The 23,419-nt window shown below is 53.4% G+C and overlaps 1 protein-coding gene across 1 annotated transcript in view; it reads left to right on the top strand.

Annotated features, from left to right (window-relative positions):
- PRKCA (protein kinase C alpha) overlaps positions 1–23,419 on the top strand; it is a 386,361-nt gene that overhangs the window by 355,576 nt on the left and 7,366 nt on the right. The window contains 5 exon segments of the mRNA XM_021066740.1: positions 5,445–5,466; positions 5,469–5,524; positions 11,483–11,590; positions 12,424–12,529; positions 12,532–12,563. Coding sequence (XP_020922399.1) covers positions 5,445–5,466; positions 5,469–5,524; positions 11,483–11,590; positions 12,424–12,529; positions 12,532–12,563 — 324 coding nt within the window.

Below are 23,419 nucleotides of genomic sequence, written 5' to 3' on the forward strand. Positions count from 1 at the left end.
TAGGCCAGTGGCTACAGCTCCGATTGGACCCCTAGCCTGGGAACCTCCATATGCCACGGGAGCAGCTCAAGAAAAGGCAAAAAGACAAAAATAAATAAATAAATAAATAAAATAAAATCTTAACCATGCTGCCCCCGAGTTCTCCAGAAAAGCTTCTGACGCTCCACCCTCTTTGGGAGGGCTTAGGGCATGTAGCCCTGGCAGAGGATAGAGGGGTGGGTGGCCCTGGAGTGATGTCCTTCCCGCTGCTCTGGGTCTCTGGCCTCATAAGAGGCGAGAAACCTGCCCCTCCCCTTTGTCCCTGGGCCTGTGCCCGGGCTGGAAGGAAGCTCATTCATATCTCACTTTTACAAGACAGGCAGCCATTGGTAACATCCCGACACCCCCCCAGCCATCGGCTCGTGGAAGTTTAATGATGATGATCATAATGACAAATAGCAGTGGCGCCGCCTGACCGCGGCCCTGTTGGGGGTCCGTCTCTGAACCAGAAGTTCAGCCTCGCGTGGGCTGCAGGGAGGCCCGCCAGCTCATCCTGCCAAGCCTGCCTCTCCTTTTTGTGAGTTCCTCTGCAGCGGAAGCCACGTTGCCGGGGCGGCCCCTCGCCTGGGGCTGCGGGACTTCAGGCATCCCCCGGCCTTGGCTGCCCGCTTCCAAGTGCCCGAGACACCTGCTTCCATCCCATCGGGCACAGACACAGGGGAGCCTCACCTTCCAGTCCGTGGTCCCTGAGCCCGGTCCTCAGTTCAAAGCCGGCTCCGAAGGCCAGCGAGACCCGGGAACCAGAGTGGTTGTAGGAGCTGGTAGAGCTTGGGGGTCCAAACTCAGGGGGCTGGGTGGTGTGTACTGTGCCTATGAGCTCAGCACGGGGAGGCAGGTTTGGGGAGCACCAGCCAGGCTCTGCCGTCACCCTTACAAGTAATTCTGTTACGGCAGCTTGTTATCACCTTTGGGCGCTCAAGGTTGCCCAAGAGTTTGACCCTCCAGACCTGAGGCCCTTCGTAATGCAAAGAAATGCCCATGTTGAGCAGCCAGAAACTTTGTTTCTGGGAAAAAAAAGAGTCACTCTTTCTGACATGTTACTGTCTAGAAGTAAAGTGCAAGCCGACACTACATTTAAGCAGCCACGTTTTGTTTTGGGGGTTGCGGTGGAGCGGGGGGCAGGTGTGTGAAACGTTAAAAAAGAAAACAGGTGAAACTAACTTGTTAAGTTTTACTATTACAATTTTATCATTTTTAACATTTTTTTTATCATGGTCACTTACAGTGTTCTGTCAGCTTCTGCAGGACAGCAGCGTGACCCATTATCCTCTATCACGTTCCCTCACAAGTGAATGTATTTTATTTAACCCAGTTGTATCCAAAATAAACAACTGTCAGTGAGATGTTGTGTTTTGTGGTGCCAAGCCCTCAGAATCAGGTGTGTGTTTTACACATAAAGCATGTCTCCATTTGCACGCACGCCCTTCCACCGGCTCATCACCACCTGTGGCCTAGTGGTTACTGGCCTGGCCAGGGACAGTCTAGACAGCTCCCAGGGGGCCGTGTAAACAGCATGCTAAACCATGTGTTTCTAAATGTTTCTATCTTCAGCAGGGCTCTCTCATGCTCTGTCCCTTTTGCAGTGAGGTTTGGGGTCATTTGGAGGCATGTCTTAATAGCAGTTGATCATTGAGAGGGAAGTATGCTTCATTCCAAGAAATGAATTTTCAGGGAGTTCCCTGCTGGCCTAGCCCTTCAGGAGCTGGCGTTGTCCCTGCCAAGGCTCAGGTCAGTGCTGTGGCACGGGTTCCCTGGCCTGGGACCTTCTGTATGCCACGGGCGCAGCCCAAAACCTAAATAACATAAAATCAGAAAATAAATAAAAATGAATTTGCAATGGCAGGGTTGCCCCCATCCCTCGTACCTTCGATCTTTGAAGCTTCTGCTTGCATCCAGCGCGCTGGCCAGAGTAACAGGTTGTGAACTTCCGGAGGAGGTGCTCCAGCTAAATTCTCAATCCCGAGGGCGCCACAGCATTCAGGGCGACTGCGTAATCTCAGCGCAGGGTCTCACGACTGCCTTCGCCAGGAACGAGCCCTTGGCACTTGGCCTTCTGCCTTCGTTCAGCCTTGGGGGGAGGCAGGTGTTGTCTGCCTGAGTCAGAAGAGTTGATGCTGTGGAAATGGACCTGGGAGGCAAGTTGGACCAAAGTCGATGGAGTCAAACAGACAAACGCTTCAGGTGGCCCTGGCTTTTTAGGATTCCTGAATCACTCAGACCAGAAACAGAATTTCTTTCCACCCCCTTGACTTCTGGCAGCTCCCCAGACTTGGGGCGGCAGGGGGGATCTCCCACCACCCAGTCAGAGGGCTCAGGTTGGTAAGACTGCTCGGATGTGTGTAGAAATAGGATACAGAGCAGAGCGGGGCCTCCCTCTCGCGCGGCAGCCCGATGCCCAGCTCTGCCTGTGTTCAAAACAAACTAAAATAGACAAACCCCACGGTTTTACTGTATAGCACAGGGAGCTACATTCAGCATCTTGTAATAACCTGTAATGGAAAAGAATCAAAAATATATACACACGCAGATATGCATATATATATATGTATGTGTAACCACGGCCAAGCCACTTTGCTGCACACCTGAAACTAACACAATATTGTAGGTCATCTATATTTCAATTTAAAAAAAATAAAACACTGGTTAATGAGAACAGATTGCAGAGACTGGTTTTATTTTATTTATTTGTTTATTTTTTGTCTTTTTACGGCATATGGAGGTCCCCAGACTAGGGGTCCAGCGAAGCTGTAGGCCTACACCACAGCCACAGCAGTGTGGGATCCAAGCCACATCTGTGACCACCACCACAGCTCACGGCAACACTAGATCCTTAACCCACTGAGCAAGGCCAGGGATTGAACCTGTATCCTCATGGATGCTAGTCAGATTCGTTTCCAGTGAGGTATGACGGGAACTCCTGAGACTGGCTTTAATATAGTGACAAGAACAAATTTTATTCAAGTGCTTTTGAAATACAGTTACAACAGCTAAAACGACAACTTCAAACCTGGTGAAACTAATCCTCAGAGCCCTTTGATTCATAGTTTATTAATCCCAGGGTGAGGGATTCCGTGTATTTGAAAGACATAAATTGTATTTTTAAAACAAAATATGTTAGTATTCAGAGCACCACTTGTTAGCTGATTGGCTCCAGGCACGTGTCGTGAGCTTCTCACATCTCAGTTCTTTTCCCTGCAAAATGAGAGACATCATCCTTGCTGCCTCGTTGGACCACACAGCGTGTACAGAGGGTCTGATCTACAACAGGAGCTTGGCGCCTGCACCTTCCCTCCCGCAAAGAGAATTTATCTCGTTCTGCTACCTGGTGGAGGCAGGTTTCAATGCAGGCATTTCCTGTCCGGGAGCTGGAGTGCCCTCCACCATTTGGTGTCATTAGGGAATAAACTAGAGCCTCCTTTGGGTAGGGTTCTTTGTGTTCTTTATGTGTATACGTTCCACATGCTCAGAAAAAAATGTGCAGAAAAGAACACATGTCGTTTTCAGAAGAACCAAAGCGTCTTTGTAGGTTACTTTGATTATTTTCTTGTCAAGGAAACAAGCTGCCACGTTCAAATATGGACCCCTCCCAGCCTGAGGCAAGTCAGAGGAACTTGGACTTCTCGTGCCACGGGGAGAAATATCAAGAATATGTTCAAGGAATGGGGATGAGCAGACATGCAGGAAGTTAGCTCATGTCCCAGGACATTTAATTAGACATAGTGGGCTGTGTGAAAAATACCCTAGAATGTTCCAAAGTCTAGTTTGTCTGCAAAAAAAAAAAAAAAAAAATGGCAAAGGTGGTGGTGCCCAGTACCTGTTGGTATATGTTCACCTCGAATCCTGGGGCATGACCCGTGGGTCTGGAAAGTGTGTGCCCTGGGTACCCAGCCTGTCTGGGAGGCAACCACCAGTGTTGTAATAAGCTGTGCCACTCTTAGAAGTTCAAGTCCGTAGTTCTCCCTTCCACAGAGGGGGCGGTGCAGGATCACCCTAGTACTTCTGAGAGTTGCAGAGGTAGATGGAGGAATGGAGGGGAGGTCCCCAGAGCCCCTCACCCAGCTAGAGCTGCTGCCGGCCCCCTGCCAACTCCTTTCATCGCTTCCTCCCCACTCCTGTTGTCCTGCAGTATTTCAGCCGGATCTGCCACGATCAGGTCATTTCCCCCATACATACTTCACCTCTCACACCCCTAAGTGCTCTCATCTCTAACTGGAAAGGGCACTTCGTCACTAACCATCACACCCTTTATCCCACGTCACACTTAACAGCGACGTGAACAGCAGTCCCTCCATCTCATGTAACATCAAGACCATGTTTGAATTTTCCCAGTTTCGTTTTATACTTGGTTGGTTTGAATCAAGATTCAGACAAGGTCCATAGATGACTTTTTTTTTTTTTTTTTTTTTTTTTTTTTTGTCTTTTTGCTATTTCCTTGGGCCGCTCCCGCAGCATATGGAGGTTCCCAGGCTAGGGTCCAATAGGAGCTGTAGCCCCCGGCCTACGCCAGAGCCACAGCAACGCGGGATCCGAGCCGCGTCTGCAACCTACACCACAGCTCACGACAACGCTGGATCGTTAACCCACTGAGCAAGGGCAGGGACCAAACCCGCAACCTCATGGTTCCTAGTCGGATTCGTTAACCACTGCGCCAAGACGGGAACTCCCATAGATCACATTTGATTGTTCTATTTTGAGTCTCTTTTAAAAATACTTTGAGGAGTTCCCGCGGTGGCCTAGTGGGTTAAGAATCTGACTGCAGAGGCTCCAGTAGCTGCAGAGGTTCAAGTTCACTCCCTGGCCTGCCTCAGTGGGTTAAGGACTCCGCGTTGCCCCAGCTGCAGCCTAGGCCCTGATGTGGCTCGTATTCAGTTGCTGGCCAGGGACTGTCCCTATGCCCCGGGTGCCGCCATGAGAAAAAGAAATTTCCGTTGGTTGGTTTGAAATTTACGTCCTTCGGCTCATCCTTATTGGGCAACACAAGAAAACCTGAATTTTTCCTTTACTCATTCCTCCTCCTCCTCTTCGTCACCACCGTCTTTACTACTTTCAGCAAAATTCTATGTGGATTGTCCTCTTGATCAGACACTTGCTCTGAATGACCTCTGGCTTTTCCCAAAAATTAAGTCCACCTCAGTGCCCAGGTCTTTCTCACCCATGGAGAGAATGAAGTCTGCCTGCCAGCAGTGCTGCTGCGGCGTCTGCAGGTGGGTTCAGAGGGGGGTTCAGCACGCGTCAGGCCGTGACTCCCACGTGGAGAGTTCTCTGGTGTCTGGTTTGAAGGATCCTCTTCAGAACTCAGGGACCTCCTTTGTGCGACCGGAGTCTATAAATGCCTGCCTGCCTTAGCCATTCCGTCACGGGCTTGTTGACTGGCCGCTAAACGGATGTTTTTGTATCTCCCACAGATCATCGCCTATCAGCCGTATGGGAATCCGTGGACTGGTGGGCCTATGGCGTCCTGTTATATGAAATGCTGGCCGGACAGGTAATGCTTCCCCGTGGTTTCCTACTGGTGGGTCACCCTATAGCAGGAGTCCTCCAGCTCCGCTGGGGCTGTGATGGCCAGACTGGTGGAGTGGTCTGGCTGGTGCTAGTCTGACTTCCTGATCCAGGTGAAAGAGGGAGCAGTTGCCCCTTGAGAGAGGATTATATTCAGTATGTACAAAAATTATCTCCTCCTTATAAAAATCCGGACTGAAAGCTCCACACTGCAGTGTAGACATACAGCTTCCACATTGTACGCAAAAGCTTCCGGCAGATTGGTGACGACAGTAGCCTTGCAAAGCCTCTGTGTCCCGGCACTGGGGTTAGGTTAGTGTTCATTGCGAGTTTCTGTGCAGAAACTACCCCAGCTGCTGCCCCCGTGCCGTCAGTGTCATCGTTAAAGGAAAAAGTTAAACTTGGAGAAGTGTTTTAATGGCTTTCCCGTCTCCCTTTATCTCTCCCTTGGCAAGTCGTTGTAATTTTCACAAAAGCCCAGTGAGGCTGAACTCCCAGTTAAGAAAGGGCAAATTAGGTTTCCCTTGCGATGTGACACGTATCAGATAACCAAGTGCCTGTATCATTAGGGCAAGTCACTCCAGCTGCCCTGACAAACCCCAATCTCAATCTCAGTGGATTAACAACAGTGGGGGTATTTGCCCTCTGGGGGAGGGGGAACCCTGATCTCATGGTCATTCAAGGACCCACGGTCTTCGTCTCCCGTCCCTGGCTCCGCCACCTCTCAGAGCTTCGAATTCTTCCACCGCGTCCTCCTCATTCAGCTGGCCAGTGAAGAGGGAGCAAGCAGGGGGACGACTGCATGGGTCTTTTAGGGGCCAGACCTGCAGGCGGCAGGCATCTCTCTCCCTGGGTTCCACTGGCCACGTGGCTCCTCCTTTCACATTTTGACAATAAAATTCGACTGGCTTCTTAGCCCCCCAGGAGCCCTGCTGTTGGAGAAGGCGCAAGATGCCCAGTTCCCCTCCTTGATCCCACTCGGATGTTCTGACTCTGGAGTCCAGAAAACAAACCCCGGTTTCATTCAGAGTCACATTTGCATATGCCAACAAACAAAATTGGTCGAGCGGAAGTCGCCAGGGCAGGATCTGCTTCCAGGGGCACCTTACAAGACCCAAGATGAGCGGCTCTTGATTGGCCAGCTGGAGACTAGGGTTTCGGAAAGCAGCCCTGCCGCCAAGTGGGCCCCCACTGCACCCCCCAGCCGCCGCCCCCCCCCCACCCTCCTGGGACTTCATTCCCTAGGGGAGAGTGCAGGAGACCCCTCCACGTCCCATTTGGGGTGCGTTTTGAAGTCCTGCCTCAGCTGCAGACTGTCCCCGAGGCCCTGGGCTTGAAGATACCCACACCCAGTGGCTCCCAGACCTCTGGCACATTTCATTATCTCCTGCCCCGCTTCCCAGAGTTACTTAGCCGGCCTTATGCGATCCCTTAAAGCTTCCATAATCTCTGTTGAAAATGGAGACACTTTAAATAAGACACGTTAAAAGCATCCCGCGTTGGGGCGCACTGTCAGGCACAGCCGCCGTTCCGCTAAATCTTCACGGGCCTGCCCCGGACAGTTTTTTATTTCAGATGCCCCTTCTTGGTCTTCCTCTGTGACGCCTCAGTGCGAATTTAAACATATTCCTGGGCTGTGACTCAGCCCAGAAAGGATAATGAGGGCTCTGTTGTGGTCCCCACGGCCCCTCAAGATGGCAGGAGCCTCCAAGACCCAGCAGAGGGAATGGATGCTGCTTTTGAAAGGAAGATGAATTATAAAGTTGTTGGTGGGGTTGTGGTCTAAATTTGTCCTCTTTAATCACAGAGGGCTGAAGATGAGCAGGGAAAAAAAAAATCATTTATTGCAATTTTCTTCTCACTTTGGCTTATTTATTGTCAGCAGCCCAGGGGACAGGTATAAACCAGCCTGAGTCTGACAAGCATGATTGCTTCCAGGCATAAATAGTATTTACCCGGCCTTCTAATGAGCATCTTGCAACTAAAAGCGATCACAGGCATTCATCATAAAGAGACGGCCCTCTCCTCTTTCTGTCCCTTTCTGCCAGGGTTATTTATGCTTTGTCTTCATCCCTGATTCATCAGGAATGAGTCCTTTATCCCAGAACTTCAGCCAAATTGTGCTGGGTGCTGTCTCCCCCACACCCTCGCCCATCAGTGATCTGCATGCAGCTTGACCATGGCAGGGCTCCAGTGACCAGTAGGTGATTTGGGAATCATTTGGGGAAGAGTGACCCATCACCCCATTTACCTATTTATTTATTTACTTGGCCACACCCATAGCATGTGGAAGTTCCCAGGCCAGGGATCGAACCTGTGCCACAACAGCAACTCGAGCCACTGCAGTGACAATGCCAGATCCTTAACCCACTGTGCCACAAGGGAAATCCACAAATTGGGAGTCCTGCTGTGATGCAGTGGGTTAATGGTCCGGCTCGTCTCTGCAGAGGTGCTGGTTTGATCCCGGCCCAGCGGAGTGGGTTAAGGATCTGGTGTTGCTGCAGCTGTGACACAGGTTGAAGCGGCGACTCCCATTCAGTCCCTGGCCCAGGAACTTCCATATGCCGCAGGTGGAACAGAAAAATAAAAATAAAATAAAATCCACAAATTCTGTATCCCTAAGGAGGGCTCCTTTGGTTCAGACGTTTTTGACACCAGCCAGGTCTTTCGTTAACAGGGAGCTTAGCTTGAAACTCTGAGCCCAGGTTTGTAGAAACTTGAAAATAATCATGAGGATGGGGGAACGAGGGAAGAGAAGCAATCCAAAATGGTGCTATACTCAGGACCTCCGTCCCATGCCCCCCGCGGTCCCCCCTCCATTCACTCATCCCCTCGTGGTCCCCCTTCCATTCACACCCCCCCGTGGCCCTTCATCCACTTCCCCCCTGTGGCCCCCCTTTCATCCACACCACCCCTGTGGTCCCCTCTCCATCCACACCACCCCCTGTGGTCCCCCCCCTCCATCCACACCCCCCCTGGTCCCCCCCATCCCCACCACCCCCTGTGGTCCCCCCTCCATCCACACCCCCCCTGTGGTCCCCCCTCCATCCCACCCCCCCCCCCCCCCCCCCCCCCCCTGGTCCCCCTCCATCCCACACCCCCCCTGTGGTCCCCCCTCCATCCACACACCCCCTGTGGTCCCCCCTCCATCCCACACCCCCCTGTGGTCCCCCCTCCATCCACACCCCCCCTGTGTCCCCCCCCCCCCCCCCCCTGTTCCCCCCCCCCCCCCCCCCTGTTCCCCCCCCCCACCCCCCCTGTGGTCCCCCCTCCATCCACACCCCCTCTGCGGTCCCCCCTCCATCCCACACCCCCCTGCGGTCCCCCCTCCATCCCACACCCCCCTGTGGTCCCCCCCTCCCCCACACCCCCTCTGTGGTCCCCCCTCCATCCACACCCCCTCTGCGGTCCCCCCTCCATCCCACACCACCCCCTGTGGTCCCCCCTCCCCCCACACCCCCTCTGTGGCCCCCCCCTCCATCCACACCCCCTCTGCGGTCCCCCCTCCATCCCACACCACCCCCTGTGGTCCCCAGGCTCAGTTGCTGGCAAGACCAGGAAGGAAAATGAATGTGATTATAACTCCTCACCATTGACCTGCCTTCAGCACCAAGGCCTGAGGGCAAGCAGTTACCTGGAAGAACGCTCCAGGGGTGACCTGGGGAGACTTAACCAGAGCCAGAAAAATGTTCACATCCTTTGGCGGCATAATCCCACACCTGGGAAGTTATTCTCAGGAGGTAATTCAGAAACAAGAAAAATGACATGCTCAGAGATGTTCACAGTGGCATCAGCGACCAGGACACGGTGCCAGAAGCCTTCATTCACGTGCCGTGGACACACACATCCGTCTGTAGTGCAGCCCTGCTCCTTCCTTGTCTGGGAACACTGGTAGCTACAGAGAAAGTGTGTTGGCACCAGCCAGTGAAAAACAAGGAACTCCGAGTGATACCTCATAGTTTGGAAATCACTGCCTGTTTTGCAGGATCACTGCCTGTAACAGGCACTCGCAGCAGGCAGGGGCGGGCGGTGGGGGCGGGGGGACGGCCAGTAGGACCAGCCTCTGCTCCAGTCCTTGGCTGGGTGCAGCCCCTCCCCGACGCGGATGCAGCCCGCATGCCCAGTGGGGAGTCTGCCCCCGCCCCTTGCCTGGTGGGCACCCCGGGCGCCCTGTTCCTTCTGCCCAGGGAAGCACGCCTCGGCGGCCACTTCTGCACTGAGTCATTCACACGCAGGCCAATTTTAGTTCTCACCCACCTGCGTGCTTCGACCAAATTAAACATTCTTTACATTAGGTGCTTACAACCGGAAAGAGCCTATTTATTTCTGTTTCTAGACCCAAAAAAGAGGAAAAGTAAGTGGCACCAGAGACCCAACCCCAGTCTCCCATACATGGTCCCAAGGTGGGCTCTTTAGGGCCACGGCTCTGGGCCCTGTCCCTGAGGTGGGTGTGGCCCTGTGTGCTGACCCCACGGTCAGCTCCTGTCCAGGCTGGGGCTGGAGGGAGCAGGAAGGGTGGGGGTCAGGGGAACGGGCTGGAAGGACTTGTGAGTGGCTGGGGGAGGGCAGTGCTTGGTTCTGCTGCTCCCCCTTGGAGGGAAATGTTTGCTGCTGTCTTTAAACCGAAGCCAGGCTCTGGCAGTCTCTGAATCCTAACCTCTCTTTTTCCAATGGGAGGAAAATGTAACAAGATTAAACAGAAGGGATTCTTTATCCAGGGCCAACCTCCTGGTCTGCCTCCGCCCCCCCCCCGCGCCCCTTTGGCCACATGGCATGTAGAAGTTCCTGGGTCAGGGATCGAAGCTGCACCACTGCAGTGACAATGCCAGATTCTTAACCCACTGAGCCACAAGGGAACTCCCAGTCTAACTTTCTTATGCTAACAAGCCCAAGGTTAGCTGAGCCAGGAGATAATTAGGGGACATTCCCATAAACCCACTTCTTGGTATGCTGTCCCAGCAGAGTGACAGGTAATTTGAGGGGCCTCTCAGGATTACAGACCTGCTGGAGGACCAAGCTTGAAGGACATCCTGAGCTCATCCGTTCCTCCTGAAGATCCTGAGAGCCAGCCCCGAGACAGTTCATCTGCCTTAGTCCCAATTCTCTGAGCACCCTTCATCGGGTCCTAACTGGGTACCAGACAAAAAAAAAAATCGAGCACTTTAGACTCACCCAGGAACCCACTGGACAAATTGGAAAACTGCGTCTTAAAGAGATGAATCATTTGCCTGTGGACACCCAGCGAGGAGGTGGTAGAGCTAGAATTCTGGTCCGGATCCACCTCACTTGAAAGCCATGACCCATCCCGGGCCGCCATGCCTCCCACACCCCATATGGGGATTGTAAACCCAGTAGAAGGGGACAGAGAGGCGTCCAGTGGAAACAAAGCTCCCATCCCTGCCACCATGCAGGTGTCGGGCCCCCCGCAGAGCAGCTCCGTGTTGGGTCGGAAGGGCCCTGGTGTGAATCCCCAGACCTGGGGAAAGTCTTCTTTGCCCACGTTCTCATGCCCCCTTCACCCCACGTTCAGAATGCAAAGCCATCCACACGCTCCCCTCCCTCACCTTCTGAACACCAGGCATCCTTAACCTCACTTGATCATCGTAAGATTTCTTTAACACACACTTACAAAATTAATAGATTAATTATCATCTATTTGCCGATCGTTAAAAGCCTTACTCAAAACATTTTCCCTAAAGATTTTTTCGGGTTGCCCAGGGAAAGATAATTAAAGGGGCAGAGGAGAAAATGAAACACACACACAACCACCAACCTAATTAAAGAAAATCAAATCACCCGCAAAGTAACTGAGCTAAGTCTGCCGCCTGCGGTGGGCCGAGAACCCCCCTGTTCTCTTGCTTGGTGGTGCTGAGTTGGATCCGCAGACGCCATGGGATGAATTACTCAGCCTAAATATCTTCCCATCTCTCTCTTCCCCGAACAGCCTCCGTTTGATGGCGAAGACGAGGACGAGCTGTTTCAGTCTATCATGGAGCACAACGTTTCGTACCCAAAGTCCTTGTCCAAGGAGGCCGTTTCCATCTGCAAAGGAGTAAGGAGATTGGGGTTCCTTTGATGGTCAGGGACCAAGAGGGTCCACAGGAGAGGTACCTGTGACGCTTCTAAGAGACGTGGGGTGGGGGTGATCACACACCTGCACCACGGAGTCTCACCTGAACTTGTCACCTTTCTTGTGACGGCGTTTATTTTTCCAAACCATGGGTCTCGGATTGAGACTGTTTTGGTCTAGGCAGTGCCTACCACCTGATGCGTGTCCTGTAGCATCGTGCGTGATACTGGTCTGTGCTACTTCCAGTCAACGTGGTTTTTAGTGGTGGCGTGCCTTTTTATATACGTGTTTTTAACATGCATCCAAATGGCAGCTCTTAGACCCGTAAAGACGGCTATTTAAATTCTCCTTGTGTTTGGCTCTGGGTCCAGACTGCTTCCTTGTTTCTCCATCATGAAAATCACTGTAGAAAGACCCACCCACACCTGTCCCCGTGGTGTTTGTGAGTTGGCACAGCTCAGGGCAAGGCACTGAGTTAGGGCTGGGGGCAGAGCAGAAAGAGGAAAGGCACTGGCATTCCTTTTTCTCCATGTGTGTTTTTTTTTTTGGGGGGGGGTCTTTTCTGATGGTTTTCTTCTCGGCGTTGTTGAAGTGCAGTGGACAAATAAAATGGTCACATATTGAAGTGGAGACGGTGTGGCGATGTGATGCACGCACACTTAAGACGGCCGTCACCACATCATCCTTTCGGGGGCGGGAGTGGAGTGAGAACGCTTGAGTTCTCTCCTCGGCAGATTTCAGTTCCTCGGAGACGTAGGGTCAGCGCGTGACCGACCGTCTGAACTTGAGATCCTCTTTCCCCTCCCGCTTTCCAGCTGATGACCAAGCACCCCGGCAAGCGGCTGGGCTGCGGCCCGGAGGGAGAGCGGGACGTCCGGGAACACGCCTTCTTCCGGAGGATCGACTGGGAGAAGCTGGAGAACGGGAGATCCAGCCGCCCTTCAAGCCCAAAGTGGTGAGTACGAACGCGGCCCGTTTCCCGGGTCCCCGCGTGTCCCACCCGCCTTTCTTCTGGAGAGAGGAGGCGGAGACCCCTGACCTCTGCAGGCTGAAAAGAACGGCGGGGTACCAGCCTGGTCCTCAAGCCTGTGGTGTGAGCAGCCCAGATTCCTGCTGAGCCCGAGAGGAAGTGGGGGCTGGGCCCCCCAGACCCTCCAGTGGGTGGCAGAGCTACCCCCAAGGTTGCGAGAACCAGGGCAGGCCTGCTTCGGGGACTGGGCTTCGTGGCCTTGCCTGCCCCGCGGAGCTGAATTTGTGCCCTGAGTCCCTGGCAGGACCTTTCATCTGTGTCCAGCTTTCCAGGTGGTCGCCCTGGAGCATAACCCCATCTCAGCCAGCCCGCTGCGGGCCCCAGGGCAGCTCCCACGCTGGCCACCGCCCTGCCACAAGGGCTGTGCGTCAGCCACTGCCCTTGTTCAGACCCTTCCTAGATGGCTTCCTGGCGAGTCCCGTTTTTCGTTTGTTTACTTGGCAAACACTGTGCGCCAGGCCTGGTGCTCAGTGCTTTGCACATGCGCTCATTGAACCCTCACAGCAACCCTGTGAGGTGGCTACTCTGGTCCCCGGTTTACAGTTGGGAACACGGAGGCACAGAGAAGCCGAGTAACTTGCTTGAGGACACCCAGCTGGTAGGTGGTGAGACCGGGACGCAGACGCCATTGTTCTGGCTCCGGGATCCTGGCCCCGTTGCACCCTTGCTCCATCCTAACGCTTACATCTCTGGAGATAAACTGAGGGTCCTAAAAACATCAGTCTCCTGGCTCACACCCACCTGCCCCTTTGCAGTGCCTCCCAGGGAGGCTGCTTCGCCCTGCATCCCATTTCTGAGGGCTGAGTGGATCCGTGCCTTCCAGCCCCGCCACCATCTCGGCCAGTACTGAGTCGTTGCTGCGGCGCCCCCTGCTCCTGAGATGGCACGGTGGGCGGCGGCTTTATTCCACAGTCAGCTTCAGAAGCATCTGCCATGTTGGTTTGGCCCAAATCTGCCTCCCCTGACAGGTGCCCCGAGAGCCGGCAAAGGGGACCCTCCACAGGTGCCGAGTTCCCGACTGGGTGGCACACGGCTTTATTCTTAGAGCAGCCGTTTTCTCATTAAATATGCTTATGTGTCCTCTACTCCAAGAATAAAACTGCTGGTGGTGAGCCCACGGATTTTTTTTTTTCCCCAAGATATTTTTAGCACAAACCAAAGAAAAACTAAAATTAATCAGGTCAGTTGACTTCCTCCTGAATCATCATTTCAAGTAGGACCCTGATGTATCTGCTGCCAGTCCTGGCCGCTGAGGCGGGAGGCTTTCCTAGGCTCCCAGCCCTCACCCACTTCTCAAAACCCGGTCTTAAGGGAGAAGAAGATGAAGACACACATCGTAAGAGATGCTGCGAACCATCTCAGGAGAATATTCTGTTGGGAATTTCCTTTCTGCCCTTTCGTACTTTCACCTCTGTTGAGCCTAAATGAAGTCTGAAAGGTATACAGTAGCATCTGACACTCAGCTCAGTTTCTTCGTAGCAAGAGCAGAGACACACGCCGACCCTGCTGTTCATGTTAAGCAAAATGCAGTTACTTGTCTATCACTTTCCAGAAAGAGATGACATGCAGCAAAGGCAACCACAATACACATCTCCTGTTTCTATTTATTCCCACCTTATTTCCAGAAGAAGCTGTTTCTTTGCACGGCCTCCCTCTTGCTCCGGGTGCGGTGGCCCTGAACTCAGATATAGGGAAACAAGAGGAAGCCTTGGTTCCCCGTGGACGCACACTCACACCCACGGCGGCCGCTGCACTGAAAACAGGGTGTGTTTATTTCTTCCTGGAGTCACTGCTGCTGTTTTGCTGGTTTTTTTACCCCGAGTGCTGGTTAAAATAGAAAGAAAGAATATATTGCCTCTGGCTGTGCAGAAACAGCCACCAAACTCACAAACAGAGCAGAAATCCCTCAGGCCCTAAAGCTGAAGGGTTTGTGTGCAAGGCCTGTTTGGTGAGCGCCTCTGGTCAGAGGAAGGTGGAGACTGCGCGCTCACACCCAGCTGTCCAGGCAGAGGCCCACGCTGTGCCGGGGCATCAGAATACAGAAGAGGAGGAAGCTAGAAAAAATGCAAAAGGACAGGGGGCAGGATGACATGAGGGCACAAAGGACGTGTATTGGAAGCGGGCGGCCTCGGGCAGAAGAGTGTCAGGGCCCCGGGAGCGGTTGGAAAGTCCGGATCCTGCTGGGAGAGCGCGTCCCCACCCCAGGCCACCTGCACAGCAGCAGGCGTGGCCCTCGATCTCAGGGGAACGGGGCATTTCAGCGGCCTCCGGGGATGCTGCGGCTTGGATCTCACGGTGGCCGGGGTAGAGGGACCACGTGCCAGGAAGAGCCCCAGCGGCAGGCGAGGCCGTTTCCACCAGAAGACAGCCACCCACGTCAGATTGCCATCGAGGCTGCCAGATGGCAAACGCTGCGTGTTTCACTGGTGGCGGCAGAGGGACCTAACGGCCTCTCGGTTGCTCTGTGATGTATGTGCTTCCCCACCGTTCTCGGTGGAGAGAAGAGCTCTCTGATCCAGAGCTAATTAAGTGGGAAGAGTTTATAGGTAAAACCCAGGGCCCCACATTCTCTGGGGGGCAGTTTTGTTACTGCAGAGATGCACCAGCCTAGCTGCCGCTGTTGAGAAAACAATCAGGCAAATACATCTCTGCCAGAGGCTCGTGCTCAGCGTGTGCCGTGAAGCCAATTCGGAGAGCAGCGCTCCTCTGAGGCGTGTTTATAGCCCCGGCGGGCTAAACCTGTCTGTCTCGGTGAAGTCTGCCCGATGCTTTTATAGCCAGTGCGGGAGAATCCATCTCCCTGAGATTTATCGGATTAAGGACTGTTAGCTCCTGACTCCAGTGAAATCAAGGCCTTCGTTACTGTAAATACGAGTATAAGACTTCAAGAGCCCGTAGTTATCCATAGAGTATGTCTGGAAATCGAGTTTGTGCTTGTAAACTTGTGAGTCTCTTTTTTTTTTTTTTTTTTTTTTTGGAAGCTCCAATGAAAGTTTATTCCAGAAGCTCTGCCTTCCCCCAGAGGGCAGAGATATTCCTGGGCAGTCACAGAGCTTATCGGGAGGGGCTGGGGTTTCCATAGTGTCCTGGCTTTGTTCTTTTCCTGCCTGCCAAAGTGACATCCCTGAGGCTAGATAGAAATGCCTGGAAAAATCCCACCACTCAAGTGCATTTCAGGATGCACTTGGTCCACAGGGAGGCACCGTGCAGAACTTTGAGGGCACCATCTGCAGTGCTGCGGCAGCCTGGGGTCTATTTAAGGTCACACATCCAGGAAGGCGGAAGGAGGAGAGTGACCACGTCTGGTGGGTGGGACTGTGGCTTTTGCCCCCGAGGGTGGCGAGTCTGAGGCTCTGAGGTGCACCGGCTCCCATCCCAGGCACGGGAGTGGGTGTTGGAGGGAGGAGCCTCCCTGGCGGCTGCCCACTGTGGGAGCATCCTTGTCCCTGTGTGGGGCTGCAAAGGGGAAAATGATTTTCTAGAAGACAAGGCCATCCCCGCTGTACTGGATTATTTTGGAAAACCAAAGCAAGAGCGAAAACAGACAGCTGCGCTGTGAAGCTCGTTCTCCTGGAGGGGAGGCAGCCACGTAACTTCCTTTCCTCCGGTGTGGAACCAAAAAAGCACAAAGCAAGCTGGCTTCAGCTTTCTCTTCAAGAAAACACAACAGAGCAAGGATTTCAGCATTTGGCTGAATGACAAACCTGAGTCTAAAGAGGCTCGTTCATGTCCAGAAGATCCTGCTAAGAAGGTGCCTTTAATGTTCAGATGTTGAGTGGGGAAGGAGAGGGTCCGGGCAGCCTCCCGGGGCTTCCATCAGCAAGGAGGTACCACGACAGGAAGATGCAGCCAGCACACCTGGCCCCGCATCCTGAGAACCCCCTGAAGAAGGAAAGCTTTTTCTGTTTTGCCTGCAAAAATAGAAGGCCCCAGTTGTAATCTCTACAGGCTGCCCTCAGAGGCACACATGAGCCTGATGTCCTGACCCAGTGTCACCTTGAATTTTGGAAGCTTTTATTCTGATTTCTTACTCATGTGAAGAAAATGCCCAAGAACAGCCTTCACATTTTTGTTCAGCCTGTCAAGGTCAATAGCAGTTCCTACAAACATTGCAAGTGGAGAGTGAATGGGTGCTTCTTTTTTGAAATCTATCCATTGGCACCAAGGAGCAGAAGAGCTGGTTCGCAGGCCAACCAAAAGCGCGTCCACGGTGCTTAAATGGTCCCTCGAGAGACATCCATCTAGGTCAACACCGAGAAGTAGATCCAAACTCGATGGGTGAGCTAGCATTTTGGAAACAGGCCCGTCTCTCTTGGGTTGCCTTTGTGGAGAAGTCACTGTCATTATTCCATCAAAAAGGACAGAAAGAAAGAAGAGGAGAACTTTCCTTGAGGTCATTGTCATCCTTGCAGCAACAGCCTAAGAAAACAGGAACGTTGAGAGCAAGCGTTGGTGCCATTGTGGTGAGAGGCACAGATTCATCTTTCCCCGTCACCTCTAGGTCCTTTATTTCACAGGGTCATTAGTTTGTTTACAGTGTTTGATGATGGGTCGATTATCAAAGGTAGTGCAGTGTCCTTTTTAATATGCTTTATTTTGAGAGAATTATTCATTTCAGACTTGCAGAAGAGTTGCAAAAACTGCATCCCCTTTCCCCAGATGCTCTCAGTCTTAACATGTCACCACATTTGGGTCTGTTCTTTCTCTGCATCTCTACGAGGGCGTGTCGGTAAGGACACAGACACACACGTGCTCTCTCTTCTGAACCATCTGAGAGGAAGTTGCAGACTTGCACTTAAATGATGCCTCTTGGCCCCTAAATCATACCATGAGTATTTCCTAGAAAGGACATCTCACGGTACTGTGTCTTTTGATAATTGCTCTGAGAAGTTATTTAGACAGAGCAGCAGCTCTCCAGGTACAAAGGGGGAGAGGCCCCAGGGTGGTTGTCTAAGTGACGGAAGCCGTAGGCGGCCTTGGGCTGCCTCTCATCAGCTCTCCCAGGCGGCAGGTAGGTTCAGCCTCTTGGCCTTTCCATGGAACCAGCAGCAGCGATGCTAATTAAAGTCAAGATTCACAAGACTCCAGGAGCTTGGCCGACAACACACAAACACTAACCAGCCTCGGGAGACTAGGATCTGCCACACTGTGATGTATTGCGCTTGGATTTAAGCCTCGAGTCCCGTCGAAGACAGCATCTTCCACTTGGTTAATTAGAGGCAAGAAGTCTTGCTCTTCCTTGGTCATTATTCTCCCAGATGCTCCTCGGCTTGCAAGACAAATGGGAAGAAATGAGACTTTTAAACTAATTGTCTACATGACTAAGCAGCTCTCTCTTGCAGGGCTCAGGGACTGAGGCGGGAGTGACGAGATAAAGGCAGACCCTGGGTGCCACAGGCTGTGGGAATTGACGGGTCCCCATGGTCTGGCGTGAGGGTCTCCCACGATGCTGGCTGTTACAACCACCGTTCCTGGAAGAGTGGCCCTAAGAGCCCCCAGCTGGTCATTATTATAAAGAAAGACCAAGTGGCATGTGTGTTTTTATCCCAGAGGATACGGGCCGCGGAAAACCAGAGCCTGGCCCTCAGACACACGAGGCTCTCACGCCTGAAGAAGCCACTCAACGAACGTGTGTCTGTCAGCAAAGCGGTCCAGAAAAGCAGCTGCTCCCGAGCAGAGTTGGCCTTTCCTGAGAGGCGCTGATGGCAGGGCTGGGGAGGAGTCCTGTTGAACTTGAGAAACCAGAGCCGTCCCCAGGGAACCCCTGGCAGGAGGTGAAAGAGCTCCCAATCCCTCTTTTAAAAATTGTTGTTAAAATGCAATCTTTGCAATGAGATCCTGCTGTACAGCACAGGGGACTGTATCTAGTCACTCACGGTGCAGCATGATGGGGGTAATGTGAGAAGAGGAATGTGTGTGTGTGTGTGTGTGACCGGGCCACTTTGCTGTACAGCAGAAGTTGACAGAACATTGCAAATCAACCACAACAAAAAAATACAATCTCTATGTGTTAAAATAGACCATTAAACCATAGAGAAGGCTATAAAATGAAAAATTGTCTCTCCCCCTCCCCAGTGATGGCTCCTGCTATTTCCTGTCATTTCTGTAACCTTCCAGAAAGTTCTGCCTTGCACCTCTAGCCTTTCTCACGGAAGTCACCTCATAGTTCCCAGGTCCACTCACGTGGCGTGTGGCATCCTCCACACAGCCATTCCCTTCCTTCTGTCCCCAGGCCAGGCAACGACTGTTCTCCAAATCCTCTCTCTGTCCGTTCTTATTCTCCAGACTTTCTGCACCAAAATGCACTGGCTGCAGTGGGCATCCAGGCCTTCGGTGAGCACGTTTCCAGAAGCTTGGGTGCCTGGATGAGCAAAGTAACCTCACCTCTTAACCCATAGCGTGTGTTCCTGCCTGCCTTGGTCGTGCACGGGAGCTCTCCCACCCCCCAGCATGCTCACCTTCTTAGAAAGGGCAGACCCTGGCTGCCTCCCGGTGGCCCACCCCACCTCTGGACAGTTCCATAGTGTAGACGTGACCTCCCAGGAGGCCCAGAGCAGGGCACACCTGCTCATTTCTGTGCCCGGTTATTTAATTAAAGGAAGAGTCAGGGAGCTGAGCACCAGTATCAGTGGTGACTCCCGTGCCCTCCGCTGGGACCGCAGCACAGTGCTGCGGCCAGCGCGCTGGGCAGGGCCTTGCAACACGGGGGACGGTTCCCTAAGACGAAGGCCGTCCTGCCGCACCTGGTGACGGTCAGAGACGTTCCCCACCCGCCGAGCTCCCTCCCTCTTCAGTTCCACTACTCACCTGGACTCCGCTTTTGTTCTGCATCCATCCTGCTCTCCCAGTTTGGTTTGGTGTTTTTGCTTGTTGACGGCAGTGTTTTCAAGCTACTCATACTTACTGTAATTTCCAGGCCAGGGCCGTAGGATTAGTCCCTTCCTCACGGAGACACCAAGGTGTCAAGGACAGGACTGACACCAGCACGTGTATTATTCATTCCTGGTGGCCTCTCCCAGCTAAGAATTCCAGGCTTTCGCCTGAGGTGGGGGCTCCGTCTCCTCCCCGTGGCCCCTTGCACAGGATGCCAAGGCTGCTGACTGGACTGTTTGTCACAGGGGCTCTGGGCGGGGGGACCTGCCATCCCCGATTCCCCCCGGGGCCTGCCTCTCCCCGTGCTTTGTCACATCTCTGCCAGCCTGCCGTCCCCTGCATTCATTTCGCTAATTGACAGTTTTACCAAGTGGCAGGTGGAAATATCCAAAGAGCAAAGGAGTTGAGTCCTGACTCCGGAGCTGAGGCAGGGAGGTCGATGACAGCTAGTGTGCAGCCTCCCTCCCGTCTTAATCACCTGCCTTTTCTACGCCAGGCACTTGCTGTGTGAGTTGCAGCTTAAATCCTTGTCATGCCTGATCTTTGAGAAAGGGTCACGCACATGCTGTTCCTTTGACCGCACAGCAGCCGTGCACGGGGACGGTCACGACCCCATTGTGTCTTTACCAAGAGGCACAGTATGACGCCCTCAGCTACATCCGGCTTTTGGCCTCTGGTTGGGTGCTTCACCCTTCTGTACCTCCCACTGTCCCTTGGGTGTCAAACACGGTGCTGTGAACACAAATGTCATCTTGTCTGGGGAGTCCAACCAGAGATGTCTGGGTGCACACGCTGGCCCAGCCAGTTTGGGCAACCCCCCCCCCCACCGCCACATACACACACACACACCACACACCACACACCACACACACACACACACACACACACACACACACACACACACCCTTCAGTCCCTATGCCTCTTTCTTCCTCCCAGATCCAAGATGGCGCCAGGCCAATGGCCATGAGTGAGATGGGCTCCCAGGCACCCTCAGAAGAATCTTTTCTGCCTGAAAAATACAGCAGTCTGTTAAAGCCCTAGTTTGTGTTTCCCCAAGGATCCAAAAAGCACTGATTTTCATTATCCTATTCAGGAGGTGGTGGTGGTGGTGGTGTGAGAGTAGTTGCATTTTTTGCACAAACATCTTGAAAAACTAGGTAGCTCAAGATCTTCTCCAGTTTGACTCAAAGGAGCCTGTCTGTTTCTAGTTGTGGAGGCTCATTTGTAAAGCACCGGGAGACCCTCCGTGGTGGAAGAATAAGCGCTATTTCCCATTCAACCGAATCTTTGGTGCTCCCCACCCCCCCACCTCTTGGTAGGGGAGGCAAAGCATCTTCTTTCTGCTGTGATCTCCCTCAGAATAAAAAGCCCTGGAGTTCCCCTGTGACTCAGCGGAAACAAATCTGACTAGTATCCATGAGGACGCAGGTTCAATCCCTGGCCTCGCTCAGTGGGTTAAGGATCCGGCGTTGCCATGAGCTATAGTGTAGGTCGCAGACTCGGCTTGGATCTGGCGTTGCTGTGGCTCTGGCGTAGGCTGGCGGCTACAGCTCCAATTTGACCGCTAGCCTGGAAACCTCCATATGCCGTGGGTTCGACCCTAAAAAACAAAAATAAAACTAAAAAGTCCTCCTGAGCCTTGGATCTCAGCTGATCCCCAGACCCCACCTCCAGCTCTTCCAGAGCTGCCCCCCCACCCCCACCTCATGATGTGCTGAGAGGCGCTCATAGACACAAAGTTTTTATTTTTTTGCCCCCCGCCCGTCCCCTGCAAGGTGGCTGCAGGGCAGCTCTTGGATTGACCTGGGCTCCGTACTCCCACAGCCCCCGTCAGCACAGTCTTGTCCTGAGGTTTTTCGCAGCAAGCGTTCTGCCGGGTGTCGCAAGACGTGGCTTTACCAGCCACGGCAGCCCTGAGGAGCCGCCCTCCTCGGGACCGCAGCTTTAGAATTTCTCATCCTCTCGCTGGCCCCGTCCCCAGGCGCCTCGGTCTTGGTGTTGACTTGGATGCCCCTTTGGAGATCTCGGGACCTCTTCTTCGAGTGTTTTCTATTTTTCTCTGGCAGCGAGGCCTGGCTTTTAGAGGTTCCCATTGGAAGATGATCAGTGAGTCCTCTGAAGGTGGTGCTCAGAGGAAGGAGTCTGTCTTTTGACCCTCTCGGCTGCACCGAGACCTCTTCTCATGGGCAGACCAAAGCCAGCGGATGCCTCTCCAGCTGGTGGGGGTGTCGCCCGTGGTTTGCTTCCTCTTCCTCTTAGAGACTCCACCTGCTCTTACTTTTCCCCAGGAATTCCTTCTCACTCGTCTTCGCATAGTTAGTGAATATCAGGAATAAGCAGAGGATGCAAGTGATTTCTGCGTAAGGGAGCAGATGTCCCCACTGCTGGGCGCACCTCCAGTAGGTTCACTTGAAGTCTTCCAGGCAGCGGGGATCGATTTCCCCGTTTCCCCAAGGCTGTTCTCCTCAAAGCCAGTGCCACCGAGGCTCTAGCATCTGCTGACAGTACTTTTGCCTTGAGCTTCTGCAGCTTCTCTGTTCTCTGCTCTCAGAGATGGCTGGTGTTGCCTGGTTTCCTTGCCCGGTCTCCGCATCTGCCCTCACACGGACCTCGAGACCCACTCAGCCTCACATGAGTATGTTCCAGGTTTCTCAGTGACAGCCCTGTCTGCTCTGGGCCAACACTTCTTTGTCATGGGTTGGGGGGGGGGAGTGTGCACTGCAAGATTGAGTAGCAACATCCTTGGCCTCTACCCACTAGATGCCCATAGCTCCCCCCGCCCCAGTCATGACAGCCCCAAATGAATTCAGAAGTCGCCAGATGTCTGCAGGGCAGGGGGCGGAATCATCCTGGGTGAGAAGCACTGGTGTTACATCCAAAGAGGGAGGGGCCGTTTCTTTAGCCATTACCGTCTTGGGTACCACCAGTGTCTGGATGCAGTGCTCCATGAGAGTGGGTTGCTGTTGGTTGGTTGGTTGGTTTCACTGACGAATCAAGGGCAGACCCCTGCTTGATTCTTGGGAAGAAACATCGTGCCCTCCTTTCTTCCTGCAGAGCCTTTTGAATGGTTTGGAGTGGCCTGTGCATGGGGAAGGGTGCAGGCTGCAGACGCCGCTGCTGCTGGCCTTGGCTTCCAAGGCACTTTGTCCTCTCCCAGGAAAAGCATGGTGGAGACATGGCGCGTGAAGGGCAACCCCAGCGCCCTACATGCGGAGGCAGGACCCGTGTCATGAGCAGGACTAACAGTTTGGCCTCTGCAGAGTGACCAGCAGGGCCCCGTGCATCCCCTCGCTTATTCCCACCGTGCCGCCCAGCCGTCCCTGGTCTGAACTCTCCTCCCGCTAAGAAGCAGGGGGTCGCTTATAAAAGTACAGACCACCCCGGAAAGGAAAGCTCTCAGTTATGAAGAACTTACCTTGAATTTATGACCTGCTTTCCACCGAGACAGGTCCTTAGAAGCAGGTTTTATTTGATAAGAGAGTGGGGACGTACCAAGGAAACCTAGAAATGAGGAGATGTGACAGAGGAGTGGGAAGGACGGCCCCTGAGACTCGCCTGGCATTACGAAAATAACTGCAGGAGGGGCCGTGCCCTCCCCCAGTGCTGGCTTCTGTGTGAAATGTGGTCGCACGTTGTTCAGCCTTCAGAGCCGCCCAGGGTCGGAGGCGTGACTCTTCTCCCCATTTCACAGATGAGGAAATGGGGTGAACCACACTTCACGGTTAAAGATGCAGGAATACCTGGTTAGTTTAAGACTTCTGCTGGCTCAGAATCCATTCGTGGTGCCCTGGGGTACCAGCTGCGGGGGAGGAAGATTGCAATCTTTATTACCCCCCAGCATCCCAGGGATCCTGGGACTCCAACAGGCCACACCCTTCCATGTGGCTGAGAAAGTGAGCAGGGCACT

This window comes from Sus scrofa, chromosome 12 (genome assembly GCF_000003025.6).
Source record: "Sus scrofa isolate TJ Tabasco breed Duroc chromosome 12, Sscrofa11.1, whole genome shotgun sequence".
NCBI classification, from domain to species: Eukaryota; Metazoa; Chordata; class Mammalia; order Artiodactyla; family Suidae; genus Sus; species Sus scrofa.